At 43.9% G+C, this 16729-nt stretch overlaps 1 protein-coding gene across 1 annotated transcript in view; it reads left to right on the forward strand.

Moving 5' to 3' along the window:
• Nucleotides 1-16729, forward strand: part of SLC2A9 (solute carrier family 2 member 9) — a 208141-nt gene that overhangs the window by 45037 nt on the left and 146375 nt on the right. The window contains exon 6 of the mRNA XM_043906186.1: nucleotides 3170-3315. Within this exon, the coding sequence (XP_043762121.1) occupies nucleotides 3170-3315 (146 nt within the window). The remainder of the gene's footprint in view (nucleotides 1-3169; nucleotides 3316-16729) is intronic.

Here is a 16729-nt window from a genome sequence, read left to right on the forward strand (position 1 = left end):
GAAGTGGGTTGGGGGAGACACACTCTTTCTGACTCCTAATGTGGCCTGTTGCAGCTGAGCCAAGATGTGGAAGCTGCGTGTCATTTATTCTCATCAGACCCTCTCAAAGCAGAGACTGGAATATGAGGGCACTTAAGGTGAAGGCTGTCCTGCTCAAAATAAATAATTTAAAGCCAAACGAGAAGCCCGGAGGATTTTCAGGAGGTTGTGCTGCTCTAACCAGGCTCTCAGAGGAAATATTTGGAACCATCGCAGAAAATGTCGGACACCTGCCTAAAGTGTCCTATTTCCAGAAGGCTTGGAACAAAAATAAACACATTATTTTGACACTGAACCAAACATGGTGCAACAAGGATTGGAGGCTGAATCCATGCAGATTGTAAACTTTAGATCAGAGTGCAAATGTGTTTGTGGATGATTGTGGTGGACAGGCTCCTTCCATCGCCTTCCCAGGGCTGCCCACACTCCCAGGGATGCAAGCCCACGTCTGCTGCATTAAGAACTCTCCAGGGGACATCCCTGGTGGTCCAGTGGCTAAGGCTCCGAACTTGGAATGCAGGGAGACCAGGTTCAATCCGTGGTCAGGGAACTAGATCCACAAGTCGCAACTAAGAGTTTGCATGCCACAACTAAAGATCATGTGTGCTTGCCACTAGGACCTGGCACAGTCAACAAAATAAATATTATTTTTAAAAACTCTAACTATAAGTGGACCTGCATGATTCAAGCCCATGTTGTTCAAGGGTCCGCTATAAATACTGAACAAGATAACTTTCAAAAAGCACTAGGTGCCATGAGGAACATAAGACTGAACATAAGCGTGATGGGGAAGGGTTGATTTCCAGAGGTGAAGGCCTCTTGAGGAGCTGTGGCAATTTCTTGTGGCTGCAGTCACCAAACTGGGGGGCTTAAAAAAAGAGTTCTGGGGGCCAGAAGTCCAAAATCAAGGTATCTGCAGGGTTGGTCCCTTCCAGAGGCTCTGAGGGAGGGTCTATTTCATGTCCTCTCCTGGCTTCTGGTGCTGCATTCCCTGGCTCGTGGACCCATCACTCCAGTCTCTGCTCCATCTTTAAGTGCCCCTCTTCCCTTTGTATCTCCAAGTGTCTTACCATTTGGTAAGGACACCAATCACTGGGTTGAGGTCCCACGCTAAGCCAGTGTGACCTCACCTTAACCTGGCTACATCTGCAAAGGACCCCCTTGGGTCTCATTAGGTCCCATTAACAGGAGGTAGTGAGGCTGGACTGAGATGAGAGGGATAGGAGAGCATCCATCCATGGAGCTGTGAGGACAGAGCACTTGGGAGAAACAGCAGCGAAGGCTGGTGTCCCATGATCAGAATGAACCTGGAGAGTCCTGAAACCTTACGGTTGGCACACCTGGGGGCAAGGGGCGGGGAGAATGGTAGGCGATGGGGTCGTAGGTTGAGAGGGTCCACTCAGGTGTATGGGGCGCTTGGCACCGCACCACAGGTTCCAGATAAGCAACCATCCTCGTCTGCCTAGAACTCAGAATCTTCCCAGGATACAGAGCTTTCAGTGCTAAAGCCAGGATGTCATTGTTGTTACTTAGTCAATAAGTTGTGCTGGACTCTTCTGTGATCCTATGGATAGTAGCCTGCCAGGCTCCTCTGTCCATGGGATTTCCCAGGCAAGAATACTGGAGCGGGTGGCCATTTCCTCCTCCAGGGGACCTTTCCGACCCAGGGATAGAACCTGTGTTTCATGCCATGGTAGGCAGATTCTTTACCACGGAGCCACCGGGGAAGCCCTAAAGCCAAGTTGGTCCCCTGCAAACTGGGATGAGCTGGTCATCATACAGCGGCTACCTCCTCACCTGTTGAGCCATCAACATCTCATTTTTCCGTATCACTTCACAACGGACAAGTCAGAAGGGTCTCGGTTAATTGACAGGGTCCCATGGGCCTGGCCCTCTGCTGAGCATCCCCTGGCCTCCAGGGATTCAGTCTGCACAGCACCCCGGGAAGGAGGCATACTTACTGCCCTTCACCACACCCCACACCCCCTCTTTTCTACTGGCCCTAATATTTCCTTACTAGCTTTTTGAGTTAGTGTCAGTCATTTGGTTGTGTCTGATTCTTTGCAATCCCATGGACTGTAGCCTGTCAGGTTCCTCTGTTCATGGGATTCTCCAGGCAAGAATACTTAAGTGGGTAGCCGTCCCCTTCTCCAGGTTGATCTTCCTGATCCAGGGATTGACTCCAGCTCTCCTGCATTGCAGGCGAATTCTTTACCATCTGAGCCACGAGGGAAGTGAAGTGAAGTGAAAGTCGCTCAGTCGAGTCTGACTCTTTGCAACCCCAAGGACTACACAGTCCATGGAGTTCTCCAGGCCAGAATACTGGAGTGGGTAGATTTTACCTTCTCCAGGGCATCTTCCCAACCCAGGAGTCAAACCCAGGTCTCCCACATTGCAGGCAGATTCTTTACCAGCTGAGCTACAAGGGAAGCCGGAGCTACCAGGGATGTGATGATAATTATCCCTAGAGGGTAGCAGGAGTGTCAGGGTGAAGACCTAACAGTTTCCCAAATGTCCATCCAATGACCCCACATGAGCCAGATGCTTTGTATGTAGTCTTAATGTTCCCACCACAATAGGAGTAGACAGTTATCATGACCCTTCTTTCATAGATGAGAAAGCAGAGGCTAGGAGAAGCCAGTTTACTTACAAGGCCAGCTAAAGAAGAAAGTGGGGCTGTGGGTCTTGAATCCTGCAGGTTTCTATTCCACGACTCCTAAGCAACCATGTGCCAAAGTGATCTGTGGTCGCGTGATTTTTCCGTGAAGACCGGTGATCTCAACATGTGTGCTGGGGATAAAAATTCAAAAAGCATCTGATTTATGTCGCCATCTCAGAGATAATGCCTCTTTGCACCTTAGGCGTGTTTGCCTTGTGTGCAGAACCAGAAAGTTCTCCTGGGCTGAGATGCAATGCACGAGGTGCTCAGCTTATAAACCGGGGCAGCCCTTCACAGAAGGGGTTCCCTGAAGGCTAGAAACTGCCGTGAATCCAGCCTAACTTGAAGCACATTGATTGGTGCTGTGGTTACAGCGCTATTTTTGTCAAGTGCGAAGCAGAAGGAGGTACGGTGACCAGCAACTTCTGTGAAGGAGACAGCTCTCTCACGGCCGCCATGCTTCCCCCACAGGCATCGCCCTCAGCGCGCTCCCCATGTACCTGAGTGAGATCTCGCCCAAGGCAACGCGCGGCTCTCTGGGGCAGGTGACCGCCATCTTCATCTGCGTCGGGGTCTTCATGGGGCAACTGTTGGGCCTCCCGGAGCTGCTGGGAAAGGTAAGTGCGGCTTCCCAGCCGGCCACATCGTTCTCAGTTCATGTCACCATCCCCGATCCCCGTGTCCCTTTCTAGACGACGAGCCGTCAAGAGGTGAGCCCTTCCTCCAAAAGCTTGTCCCTACGCCTCAGAATTCTTGAGCACTCAAGCATTTCGTTTATTATTGGAGAAAAGCTGTTAATGAGTTTCTTTGATTGGGTTTGAGTATCTTTTTAGAAAATAAAGAATATACATACCAGTTCAAAACGTACAGAATGTATGAATCCATCTGCCCAATGGCTGTTGTCAAGAGATCACTTATGTTCATTTAGGCTTTGACTTTGCTTAGATAACTTATATATACATAGGTTTTTTGTTTTTTTTTTTAATGGAATCACACCATACACTGGGTTGGCTAAAAAGTTCATTTGGGTTTTCCATAATATCTTATGGAACATTTTCCATAATATTTCCATAGATATTTTCCATAATATCTTATGGAAAAACCCAAACGAACTTTTTGGCCAACCCAATACATTGTTCTGCTACTTGCTGTCTTCATTTAATATGTTTTGGGCATCTCTCCAGTGTTTGGCTCAGCTCTATTGCACCCCTGAGTCTTTCTCACCCACGTGCTTAGTCATTCAGTTGTGTCTGACTCTTTGTGATGCCATGGACTGCAGCCCACCAGGCTCCTTGGTCCATGAGATTGTTTTCCAGCTAAGAATAATGGAGTGGGTGGCCATTTCCTCCTCCAGGGGCTCTTCCCGGCCCAGGAATTGAACCCATGACTCCTGTGTCTCCTGAATGGCAGGCAGATTCTTTACCACTGATCCATTGGAGAATATCTATAGTGAAAGTACCAGATTCTAGCAGTCGTTCAGAGAGCTGGATCACTCTTAAATTGCTAGTGAGAATGTGAAATGACATGGCCATTAAGGAAAAAGTATTTGGTAGTTTCTCAAAAGCTAAAAATTCCTTTACCATACCCCCTATCAATTGTGCTAACAGGCATATATCCCAGAGAAATTCAAATTAGGTTTGTACAAAAATATGTACACAAATGCTTACTGCAGCTTTTTTTTTTTTTTTTTGGTAATGGCAAAAACTAGAAAGAATTTAGAACTCTTTCCCACATTCATATGTAATTGCATAGTCTTTGGTGGTTGGCCTTCGGTTTTGGAAGCAGGAAGGCCTGACTTTAAATCCCAGCACAGCCATGTACTTGCCACGTGGCTCCGGCAAGGAGGAATACCTCGCCCAGGTTGGGGTGGGGATGGGTGTGATCAAGGGAGGCTGCTCAGAAGAGGCGGCCTCTAAACTGAGCCCTGAAGGGTGAGCAGTTAGGCAGGTGATGAGGGGGTTTGGAGAGAAGACCCTGAAGAAAAAGGAAATAACCAAGAAAAGGCCCTGGGATGGGAATGGGGCTATGTGAGACCTGGGTGTGGCTTGTGGGCTGAGAGAAGTATGGGCATGGGGAACGTGAGAGGCAACGCACATGTTCGCGGAGCTGCAGTCGACTTCCTCCTGGGGCAGTAGGGAGCCCTGGGCAATGCTAGAGCAAGGGAGTGACCAAGCCAGACCTGAGTGAGAAGCTGGAGGTAGGGGGCAGGTGTGGGCTAGAGGGGGAGTCAAAGGATGGAGAGCGACTTAACTGGGACTTGCTATTGGCCGGGGAAGGATGAGGTGGGGACTGAGGCAGTGGCAGGGAGGAGAGAGAGGAGGGGTGATAGAATCCACAGCCTTGCTGCCTGAGTGTCCGGGGAAGATGAGGGAGGGAGAATGGCAAAGATGCCTCCTAGGGAAGCAGAGTCATCCCCTTCCCCCTTCCCCAAGAGGACCAGAAGGGAGGAGAATAAATCACGGCTGAAGGTCAATGTTGAATGGCCACCACTTCTGGCCATTTGAACAGAGGAGGGCTGACCAACCCTCCCCTGGGCTGCCTCCTACCAGGAGGCAGGCGGCAACCAAAACAAACCTAACAAATGCTCATATCGATGATGCTTGTGTGAAGCACATCTTTAATGCCATTCATACCTGATAGTTGCTTTGTGAGTGGCTCATATTGGCGTGGAAACGAGCTGAGAGAGGTAAGGGATAGAACTAACTAGTTAAAAATAACTGTTGGAGCTGAAGCCAGAACGCAAATCTGCCTGCCTACACTCCTACATGTGGGGTGCGTCTTACACCGTCCAGATGGGACCCTCTGGGTTCTCTGGGAGTGTGACTAAGACTCTGACTCCAGTTCCAGCCTGTGGATCCTTTCCCCATGTCACCTGCTGGCCGTCCTACTTGTGTGCGTGTGTGCTAAGTCACTTCAGTCGTGTCCGACTCTTTGTGAACCCATGGACTGTAACCTGCCAGACTCTTCTGTCCTTGAGATTTCCCAGGCAAGAATACTGTAGTGGGTTGCCAGTCCCTTCTCCAGAGGATCCTCCTGACCCAGAGATCAAACTTAATCCTCCTGAGGCTCCTGCATTGCAGGTGGATTCTTTACCGCTGAGTCACTAGGGAAGCCCGGGTGTCCTACACGTCAACTCAATTCTGACACTATCCACCCAGACACAGTGTCAGAGTCTACAGGTCTTAAGGGCTTAGTCCCACAAGACTGAACCTGCTTCAGATGCTAATCTCAAGTCCAGGTCTTTACCTGTGCTTCTGACCTAGAGGCTATAAATCAGAGGTTCCCAGGACCCCACCTAGGGTTCAATTAATTCACCAAAGTGGCTCACAGAACTCAGGAAACCAGCTTACTTACTAGGTACTGGTTTATTATAAGAGGATGTGACTCAAGAATGGCCAGATGGAAGAGCTGCCTAGGGCAAGGTGTAGGGAAAGGGTATGGGGCTTCCATGTTTTAAAAACATGTTCATCAACCAGAAAGCCTTCCAAATCCCATCCTCTTGGGTTTTATTGGAGGTTTCACTATAGACATGATTGATTAAGCATTGGTCATTGGCATTGAACTCAATCTCCAGCTTCTCTCCCCTCCGCAGACGTCTAGAGGGTAGGACCAAAAGTTCCAACTCTCTAATCAATTTGTCGATTCACCTGGCAACCAGCCCCCATCCTTAGGTGTAGTCCAAAAGTCACCTCATTGACATAAACTCATCAATTAGGAAATACCAAGGGTTTTAGGAGCTCGGTGCCAGAACCATGGGGCTTCCCTTGTATCAGTAGTCAAGAACCTGCCTGCTGATGCAGAAGACTTGGGTTGATCCCTGGGTCAGGAAGATCCTCTGAAGAAGGAAATGGCTACCCACTCCAGTATTCTTGCCTGGAGAACTCTGTGGATGGAGAAGCCTGGAGGGCTACAGTCCATAGGGTCACAAAGAGTCGGACACGACTGAGTGACTGACAGCAACAACAAGAAAAATACCATAGACTAGTGGCTTATAAACAGCAGAAATTTATTTCTCACAGTTCTGGATCAAGATGCCCACATGGTCACTTTCTGGCGAGGGGCTCATCCTGCCTTGTACCCACAGCCACACTCTCATTGTGTCCTCAAATTGGGGAGAGAGGTCATCTTCTGTGTGTTTTCCTCTAAAGGCATTAATCCCAGTCACTAGGGCTCCATCCTCATGACCTGATCACCTCCCAAAGGCCCCACCTCTTAATACTATAATCCTGGGGGTGAGGATTTCAACATATGAATTTGACAGGGTCTCATTCAGTCCAGAGCAGGCCTCAGCTCTGTCTTGAACCTCTGTCTTTTCCTTCACTCATCTATTCACTCACTCAGTGTACTTGCAAATCACTCAGTTGGATGCTGGAGCTTCTTTGATGGTAAACATGAGCCAGGTACAGTCTGTACCTTCATCTTGCTCACAGTCTGCAGGGACTGTGTGACCTTGGACAGGTCACCCACCTCCATGAGCCAGTGTCTTCCTCGGGGAGGAATGCTCACAAGTCTCAAATCCCCAAGCTCCACTCCAGCATAAATTCCTCCAAGGGGACATCTCTGGCAGACAGTGACCAGTTCAGCATGTCCCCAGAATGAACACCTAACGCATACCTGTCCATGCTGTTATTTCTGCTTGCTTCTGCTTTGTCCTGTAGTAGGTCATGTCTTATTGATGTGTATGTATACTAAGCCCAGAGGTTTCAAGTTGATTCACTCATTCAGCAAATATTTAGAAAGCTTCTGCTCTGGGACAGGTGTTGGGCTGGTGGCTGTTGGTCATGAGCTGAGGATTTCAGACTACTCCCTGTCCTTGGGGAGCTCACAGGAAAGACAATTAATGAATGATCAGCATGATGGGGTAAAGGTAGGGCATTGTCCTAGAATAGGGGGTCAGAGATGGTTTTCTGGCAGAAATGACACTCAAACTCTTGTCTTGAGGATGAATAGGATTTATCCAGGTGAGGGAGTGGTGGAGAGAGAGAGAGAAAGAAGCAGAATTGGGAAGGGTATTCCAGGTGGAGGGAACAGTATAAGTGAAGGCCCTGGCATTTGTTGAGAGACAGAAACCCTAGGGGAACTGGAGCACGGAGAGGGAGAGGGAGGTGCTACTGGAAAGGTAGCACACCTGAACAGTGAGTATAGTGAAGGGTGAGCGAGATGAGGCGGCTCAGTGGAGACTGTAGACCTGTCCAATGAGGGTGGACAGGTCCTGCTACTATTTCCCCGACAGGTACTTAACTGTCTCTTGTGTGTGTTAGTTGCTCAGTCATGTCCGACTCTTTGTGACCCTATGGACTGTAGCCCGCCAGGCTCCTCTGTCCATGGAATTTACCAGACAAGAATATTGCAGTTGGTAGCCATTCCCTTCTACAGGGTATCCTCCCAACCCAGGGATGAAACCCAGGTCTCCTGTATTGCAGGTAGAATCTTTACCATCTGAGCCACCAGGAAAACCCCTACTTGACTAAGGTGATAGCATTTACAGTGAAAGTCACTCAGTCGTGTCTGACTCTTTGTGACCCCATGAGCTATACAATCCATGAAATTCTCCAGGCCAGAATACTGAAGTGGGTAGCCTTTCCCTTCTCCAGGGGATCTTCCCAACCCAGGGATCAGGCCCAGGTATCCTGCATTGCAGGTGGATTCTTTACCAGCTGAGTCATATCCAATTTTCAAGAGAAGCTAGAAGTCTGAATTTTTATGTCACATTTCTTGATTTTTAAATAACTGAAAATTGTTTGGGTTTGGGTCAGCCTGTGGGCCATTTTTCATATACTTTGATGGGGACTTGTGTGCTTATGGAGGTTTATCTTTGTCGAAGAGCAATGAGAATTCCTTGACAGGTTGAAGTAAGGCAATGACAGAATAAGATGAGTACTTAAAAAAAAGACTTTCGGGGAAAGGACTGGATCCCAACAAAGCCCAGGGAAATTACACTGGTCCAGAGGCAAGATGCTGGGAGCTTGGATTAGAGTGATAGCGGTAGGTAAGGAATGGGTGGATGAGATGGCTTAGGCAGTGATGGGATGCAGGGCCCGAGGGAAGAGGAGTCAAGGATAATTCTGGGTTCTGGCATATCACTCAGGTAGCATGGCAGTAGCAGATGCTAAGATAGGGAGCCCTGGAGGAGAAGCAACTCTTCAGAGAATCTTTGAAGTGAATTGCCCAAGTCACAGAGCAACTTAAAAGCAGAACTGATTCAAGACCCAGGTACCTGGGCTCCCAGGAGGGGGTTGCCTCTCCTGGCAGCAACAAAGCTCACAAGCACGATGCTGGCCAAGGAGGGCGGCACCCACGCCCACTTTCTGACCCCAAGCCAGCTGAGAAGGTAATGCCATTGGTCCTTGTAGTCTGTCTTTTTCCATCAGATTGGATTTATTTCAGATAGTCTTGGAGGATATGTGAGTAACTCAGTGAATGTCTTTTTTTGTTGTTTTTCTCATATTCGTGCTCAGGAAAGATGGATTTCGGGCTTCTAATACAAATGGGAAATTTTCTTTCATCTCTTTGGGGATTTGCAATACTCCAGCCAAGTGAGATCTACAGTTATTTCACTAAGTGTCAGCATTTCATTTTCTCTATTTTAATCGAATTTCATTTACCTTCAAAGAGACAACCAAGTTTCTAAAAAAGAATTAAAGAGAGAAAAGCTGTGCTTCAATGCAGGCAATTGCTCTGAAAGGCAGAGGCTGGAGGAAGTAGCAAGAAGGCTTTAGAACAGATGCCAGAAGGCAAGAGAGGGAAGTAAATGTAGGAATTAATGCTGGTGCCCTGAATTTAATCAAAGATGCATCATAAAACACTGTGGGATTGAACATTGATGTGACATTTTATATTTCCAAAGAATATTTCAAAAAGCATATTAATTAGCTATTTCTCCTAAAATGATAAAGAAGAAAGGAACTGAGATAAAAATTGTAGGCAGAAGTGTGAGGAGATATGGGAACAGCTTCAGGCCATGAATTAATGGTTTCATATGCCTGGGAGAGCATTCGTTCCGGATGAGGATCAGGCCAAGAAAGAAGCAGGAGCTTGGGTTTCATCAGTGCTCCAGTGGGGACACACTTCACACATGACTTACGTCCAGTTTGTTCCTTTATACAAATATTTAGTGCTTAGCTTGAAACACTTAGGAAATACAAAAAAGGAAATAAAGCAACTTGAAATTCTGCCATGTTAGGGAAGGCAGCTACATCTATTACTGTCTATATTTCTATTCATCTGTTATGCAATAGAGACAGCATTGTACTTAACTTCGTGTTTTGCTTTTTAAAAAGTCACCATCCTATCAAAGTCATTTCTCTCATGAATCCATTTTCAGTGTTACTGTATATCCCATCACAAAGGTGCACTGTGACTATTGCCCATTATTGAATGCGTTTGCTGTTCCTGAATTTACACTAACATCAACTGTAAGGAAACAGATATTTTTCATACACCTCTCAACTCCTTTCTTTTAACTTGCTTGATTTTTATGATTATGTTGCATCCATATCTATTCTTCCACAGTATAGAAGCAATTGATAAATAAAAACATTTAAATGTCCATATCTCACCATAGCTAGATAAATATTTTAACAGTTTTAAAGGCTTTTTCCCATTTTTTTAATTAAAAAAATTTTTTTAATTGGAGGATAATTGCTTTACAGAATTGTGTTGATTTCTGTCAAACATCAACATGAATCAGTCATAGGGAAATATTTACTTGATTTTTGGGCTGTGCCGGAGCTTAGTTGCGGCACGTGGGCTCTAGTTTCCTGACCAGGGATTGAACCTGGGCCCCCTGCACTGGAAGTGCAGAATCTTAGCCACTGGCCCACCAAGGAAGTCCCTTCCATTGTTTTTTAATCAGATAAATTTATACACAGATATACACAAACACAACATTTGGTTCATTACATTCATAACCTTTTGCAAGCTGATTATTTCACAACGCAATGTTGTGAACAAGTCATTAAAATAATTTGTCAAGATAATTTTAATAGTTGTACATTATTCTGAGTTGCCATAATTTGTTTCATTATTCTGTTATTTGCTGGACATTTTGATTGTGTTTATTATTGAAACACTGAATTTTTAAACTTAAGATGAACAATCTTCTACATAAATCATTATTCAAAACTCTATTTGTGTGGTTTAGCACCCTAAAAATGAAAGCAACAGGTCAAGGAATATGCATTTATCTAAGGCTTTCAGGCGTATCAAATCTTTCTCCAAAGGCCACCTCGATTTGCTTTCCCACCAGCAGCGCACAAGAGCGCTCTGTGTCAATATGCCTTTGTCATCCGTAGCGTTTAAATAACTCGGGTATTTGATAGGCAAAAACAGTATAGTGTTGCTTTAGAATAAATAGTATTTTGTGTTTCTGTGCTAATTAACAAGGTTGGATTCTTCATAAGTGCATTAGTTTTCTGTTGGTGCCGTAACAAGTCACCACAAATGATATGGAAATTTATTCTTGGACCCCAGAAGTTCAAAACTGTTGCAGAAAGGGGGCCTCCTTCCAGGGTCCAAGAGTGGGCTCCTGTGTAATAATCAGAAATGAGTTGTCCAAAGAGACACATGTGCTGACAAAACAAGAGACTTAATTGGGAAGGGGCGCCTGGGTGGAGAGCAGCAGGGGTAGGAGAACCCAAGGGAACTGCTCGGCCACGTGGCTCACAGTCTCGGGTTTTATGGTGATGGGATTAGTTTCTGGGTTGTCTCTGGCCAATCATTCTGACCCAGGGTCCTTCCTAGTGGTGCAGGCATCGCTCGGCCAAGATGGATTCCAGTGAGGAGGATTCTGGGAGGTTGGTAAGACTTACGGGCTGGCATCTCCTTTTTCCTTTTGACCTTTTCTGAATTATTCCTGTTGGTGGTAGCTTGTTAGCTCCAAGTTCCTTACCAGGACCTCCTACTGTAAGATTACTCTTGCAAGTGGTTGCTGTTGGATTTGGCCAGGGCAGGCAGTTTCGGTCAGCAGGTCCCCTAAAAAAACCAGTTTCACTGGGATGAAATAAAGGTGTCAGAAATTCTGGGCCCTTCTGAGGAGGAGGAGTCTATTCCTGTCTCTTCCAGCTTCCGGTGGAAGCCGGCATTCCTTGGCTTGTGACCCCATCGCTCCAATCTCTGACTCTGTGATCACACTGCCTCCTCTTTTCCTTTCTTTGGTCACATTTCCCTTTGCCTCTGTCAACTGAAAAAAAAAATCACAACCTAAAAGATGAGAGCTATATTTTATTCTGCGGACTTTCTTAGGACTTCAAGCCCGGGAGATAGCATCTCAACCTGAGAAAGTTGCTCCAAGGAGGCAAGGAAGGAGCTGAAATATATAGTTTTTGCAACAAAGGGCAGGAAGTAGAAACATCAAAAGATTATTGCTAATTAAAGAAAACCAGTTGTCCCAAGGTTAGGAATTTAGCGCTCTTCTATGTATGGGAAGATGGAAGAGTCTGGGCTCACTGAAATCATTCCTTTGATATGCACCTCAGCTATCTGGGGTCGATATCCTGTGTTCTCCCATCCTGAGTTTCCTCAGGGTTTACTGTCAAAGGTGGCTGCAGTCCTGAAGATGGCTAGATGGTGGACAGTCCTCGTTTCTGTTTCAGGTTCCCTCAGGGCTCACTATCAGTGGGATGGCTGCATTTACTGATGGCCATGACCTCCTTTGTTTACTGATATGGCAGGTGTCATTCTTAGTTCACGCCTCCTTCTTATAAGAACACCTGTGATTGCAGCCCATCCAGATAACTCAGGATAATCTTTCCATCTGGAGATCTTTAACTGCAAAAAAATATTTTGCCACATAATTTGATATGCACAGTTCCAGAGATTAGAATATGGGTGTCTTTGAGGAGTTCATTACTGATGCTAATGACTCTCTTAGTAATTTTTACCATCTCTTTTGCTTTTAAGGATATTAACCTTTTGATATATTTGTAGCATATATTTTTATGGCTTGGTTTATTTTTACATTTAGTTTCCTTTTTATTTTCATTGTGTGGATTTTAAAAATATATCTTTAAATATAACGAAGTCTTTCTTTTCCTTTGAGATTTCTTCCAATGGTTTTTATCTTAGAAATTTCTTCTTAGGAATACAATAAATTTTTATTTGTATTTATTTGTGGGTCATCTATGGTATTAGTTTTTACATTTAATTCTTAAAATATTTTGACTTATTTTAGAATGTGGTATGAAGCATTTGCACTTATCTTTTTCCCACCTCTCTTGCCACTTTTTCCTAAATTACTCTTTAATTCAAACGTTTCCTCTGTTGACTTTTGAGGTTTCTTTATTACACATTATATTCACAGTATACATGAGTTTCTGCTTCTGGGCCATCCACTCTGTTCCTTCATTTCTATTCTAGTGTCCATACTTTGTTTTCACGATCGTAAGTTTTTTATATGTTTAATACTGTCCCTACTAGTGTTGATTTTCAAAACTGTGCTGGAAATATTCACTTGTATATTCTCCCTTGGGAACTTTATTTCCTCATTTTCAATACAAAAAAGTCTTTGAAGGTGTGACTGGAATTGTGTTAAACTGTTTGAACCCAATTAAGATTGTTTTTCATAACTCATTATTTCTGCTGAGAAACACATGATGCCTACCTCTTTATCTAGATTTCCTTATTATTACTCAGCTATTTTTATTGCTATTGTATTTCTAACTAAACAAAAGGGGGATTAATTTTTTTCTTAATTATAGTTATCTTCTATCTTTTTGCTGCTCCTGGTGTTTTTTTCCATTACGTTTGGTTGTTAAAATATATGGGAAAACTACTGATTATATATGTTAGTCTGGAACTCTCTTTTATTTTCTTATGCTTTTTGGCTGCTTATTTATCTAGACAATTCAAATGAGTGATTACTGATAGCATCTGTAATGACTGACAATTCTGTCTCTTCCTTTCTGATAATTAATCTCTCCTTTTTTTTGTTTTACTGACATTCATGTCTAATTGCATTGACCAGGCTATGCTAATAATGTTGACTTCAGGGGGCATCTTTTTTATTTTTCTGTTTTATTGGAAATACTTATTGTGTTTCATCATTAATTTAAATATGTTAGTTTTTCAATCTAAGATGGATATTATTTATCTTGGTTAGGAATTATATATCTCATCTTAGTTTCTATAGACTATCAGCAATGTGGAAAATATCTTCTAGTTTTTATTAGGCTAATGATGCTTCTTTATTACCTGACAATCAATTATTAGATATGGCATGCTATTAGAATGCCTTGTGTTAAACCATATATCTTTATTGGTCACTATGGAACGTTTTTTAAACATTGAATTTTATTCATTAATGTCTTATTTAGACTTATATACTTACAGCCAGAGATGAGATTTATCTAGACTTTAAATGCTTAATCTATATTTTTAAAATCTCTTTTCATCTTTTACTCATTCTCAGTTCAGTTCTGTCACTCAATCATGTCTGACTCTTTGCAACCCCATGGACTGCAGCACGCCAGGCCTCCCTGTCTATCACCTACTCCGGAAGCTTGTGGAAACTCATGTCCATCGAATCAGTGATGCCATTCAACCATCTCATCCTCTGTTATCCCTTTCTTCTCCTGCCTTTAATCTTTCCCAGCATCAGGGTCTTTTCAAATGAGCCAATTCTTTGAATCAGGTGACCAAAGTATTGGAGCTTCAGCTTTAGCTTCAGTCCTTCCAGTGAATATTCAGGACTGAGCTCCTTTAGGATAGACTGGTTAGATATCCTTGCAGTCCAAGGGATTCTCAAGAGTCTTCTCCAACACCACAATTCAAAAGCATCAATTCTTGGGCGCTCAGCTTTCTTTATGGTCCAACTTTCACATCCATACATGACCACTGGAAAAACCAGAGCTTTGACTAGATGGACCTTTGTCGGGCAAAGTAATATGCTTTTTAATGTGCTGTCTAGGTTGGATGATATCATATAACATTAGTAATTAAAGTATCAAAAGACCTCACTAGTAAAATCATCTCAACCTAGTCTTTTCAGAAAGAAATTCTTGGAGGATATTTTATCAGTTTCTTCTTTAATTAACAGTCTAATCTGTCTCCTTGTGTTGCCACATGGGCTTTTCTCTAGTTGCAAGGAGCAGGGACTACTCTCTAGTTGCAGTGTGAGGGCTGCTCATTTCGGTAGCTTCTTTTGTTGTGGATCAGGGGCTCTAGGGCTCACAGGCTTCAGTAGTTGCAGCACCTGGGCTCAGTAGTTGAGGCTCCCGAATTCTAGAGTACAGCTCAATTGTTGTGACACACAGCCTTAGTTGCTCCGTGACATGTGGTATCATCTCAGATCAGGGATTGAACCTGTGTCTCCTGCATTGGCAGGCAGATTGTTTACCACTGAGCCACCAGGGAAGCCCTACATACAACTATGTTTTAATATCCTCATGTCTATTCTTTATATCTTCTCTTTTGATTTAATTTTGTTTATTTGATTTTTGCTCTCTCTCTTTTAGATAACATTTTCAAAAGGTTACATCTGATTTTATTTGCAAGGCTAAACCCTGTTATCCATTTTATTGCTTTCCAGTTTTATTGATTTCTGCTTTGTCCCATTCTTATTCATACATTTTTTTCTTTGAACACAGGTCTGCCGACATTCTGAAAATTTTAGTGTGTCACTTTCTCAATGTTACTGTTTCTACATAATTTTTCATTTTGATTCCGTACTCCAAACAATTAATTAGAATAATGTTTTCAATTCCCAGTAGATGTGTCTTTGTTCTTGTCACTCACTGTGATTTTTATTTTGTTGTGTAAATAGAAAGTAACCCTTAAATTTCTCCTGTGGGGAACATGTTAAGGTTACTCTGTGGCTGGCTTGCAATCAACTTTTGTAAATATTCCATGTTTGCTTAAGGACAGTAGCTCTTTCTTGGCACATTACATGCAGAGCTACTATTAATGACTGTGATTTCATCACAATATTTATTGTTAATCTAGAAAATACTAAGGAGCTCATACTGGAATTTCATGAGAGATTAAAAAGAGGAGAGAAAATATGATTCTATCATAGAAGAATGAACTCCAGAGGGCAGGTCACAGAGCTATAGTTCTGGTGTCAGGCTGCCTGAGTCTGCCTTCCAGTCCCACCACCCACAGCTGTGGAACTTTGAATAAGTTTCGGAACCTCTCTTAGCCGTTGCCTTACCTATTCAATGAAATTACAATGACATCTGGTTCGTGAGGGCTTTTGCAAGGCTTAAAGAAGGAAATAGATGTCAAGCACTTTAAAACAGTACCTGGAACTGATGCTAAATAGATGTCAGCCAAGATCTCATTTAACTCATGTAATAGTTCTTGGAAATAGATATTATTACTTTCTATGTTAAAGATTAAAGGTTCAGTCTCAGAGAGGTTTGATAATGACCCCAAATAGCTACAGCAAGAAGGCAGGCGAGCCTCGTTGGAGCCTGAGCTTCCGGGCTTTGAAGCCGTGACCTCTGTGCTCCAGGACCTGCAGGGCGGGGCTTGCAGATGGGGAGCAGGGGGAGGCACCCCAAAGCTTAGAGCCCTGGCATCGGAAGTCAGGCAGTCAGGCAGGCCATCCTCTTCAATCTCGTATTTTTCTCACGTGGACCCAGATCCTGAGTATATGACAGCACTTCTTTTCTATAAGCTTTTCATCTTGAACTCTCTGTACTTCGTCCAAGCCCAGGAAGAAAGGACAGTTTGATTCTTATCAAAATATGAGAAGACACATATTCATCCACGTTAAAGTAGTTGCAAACAGTCCAGCAGCATTTTCACCTTATGAGACTCTTCATGTCTCCAGTAACTGAGAAATCACATCTTTTCTCTTTGAAATGAAGACTCTCATTTGGGGCATGGCTCAGATGTTTTCTGTAGCTGGAGAAAATGTTCTGGTGGGTTGGGAGCAGCAGCAGGATGAATTTCCTTTGATGGGAACTAGGAAAAAAGAAAATTAGAGACTGTCACCTCTGCATCCTTCCTGCCACTTCAGAGTTCCTCACAGGGTGATGCCCATTCTCCTCCAGACAGCCTTCTGAGCTCTGAATTTTCTCTTTTGGATAA

Source organism: Cervus elaphus, chromosome 6, assembly GCF_910594005.1.
Source record: "Cervus elaphus chromosome 6, mCerEla1.1, whole genome shotgun sequence".
Lineage (NCBI taxonomy): Eukaryota > Metazoa > Chordata > Mammalia > Artiodactyla > Cervidae > Cervus > Cervus elaphus.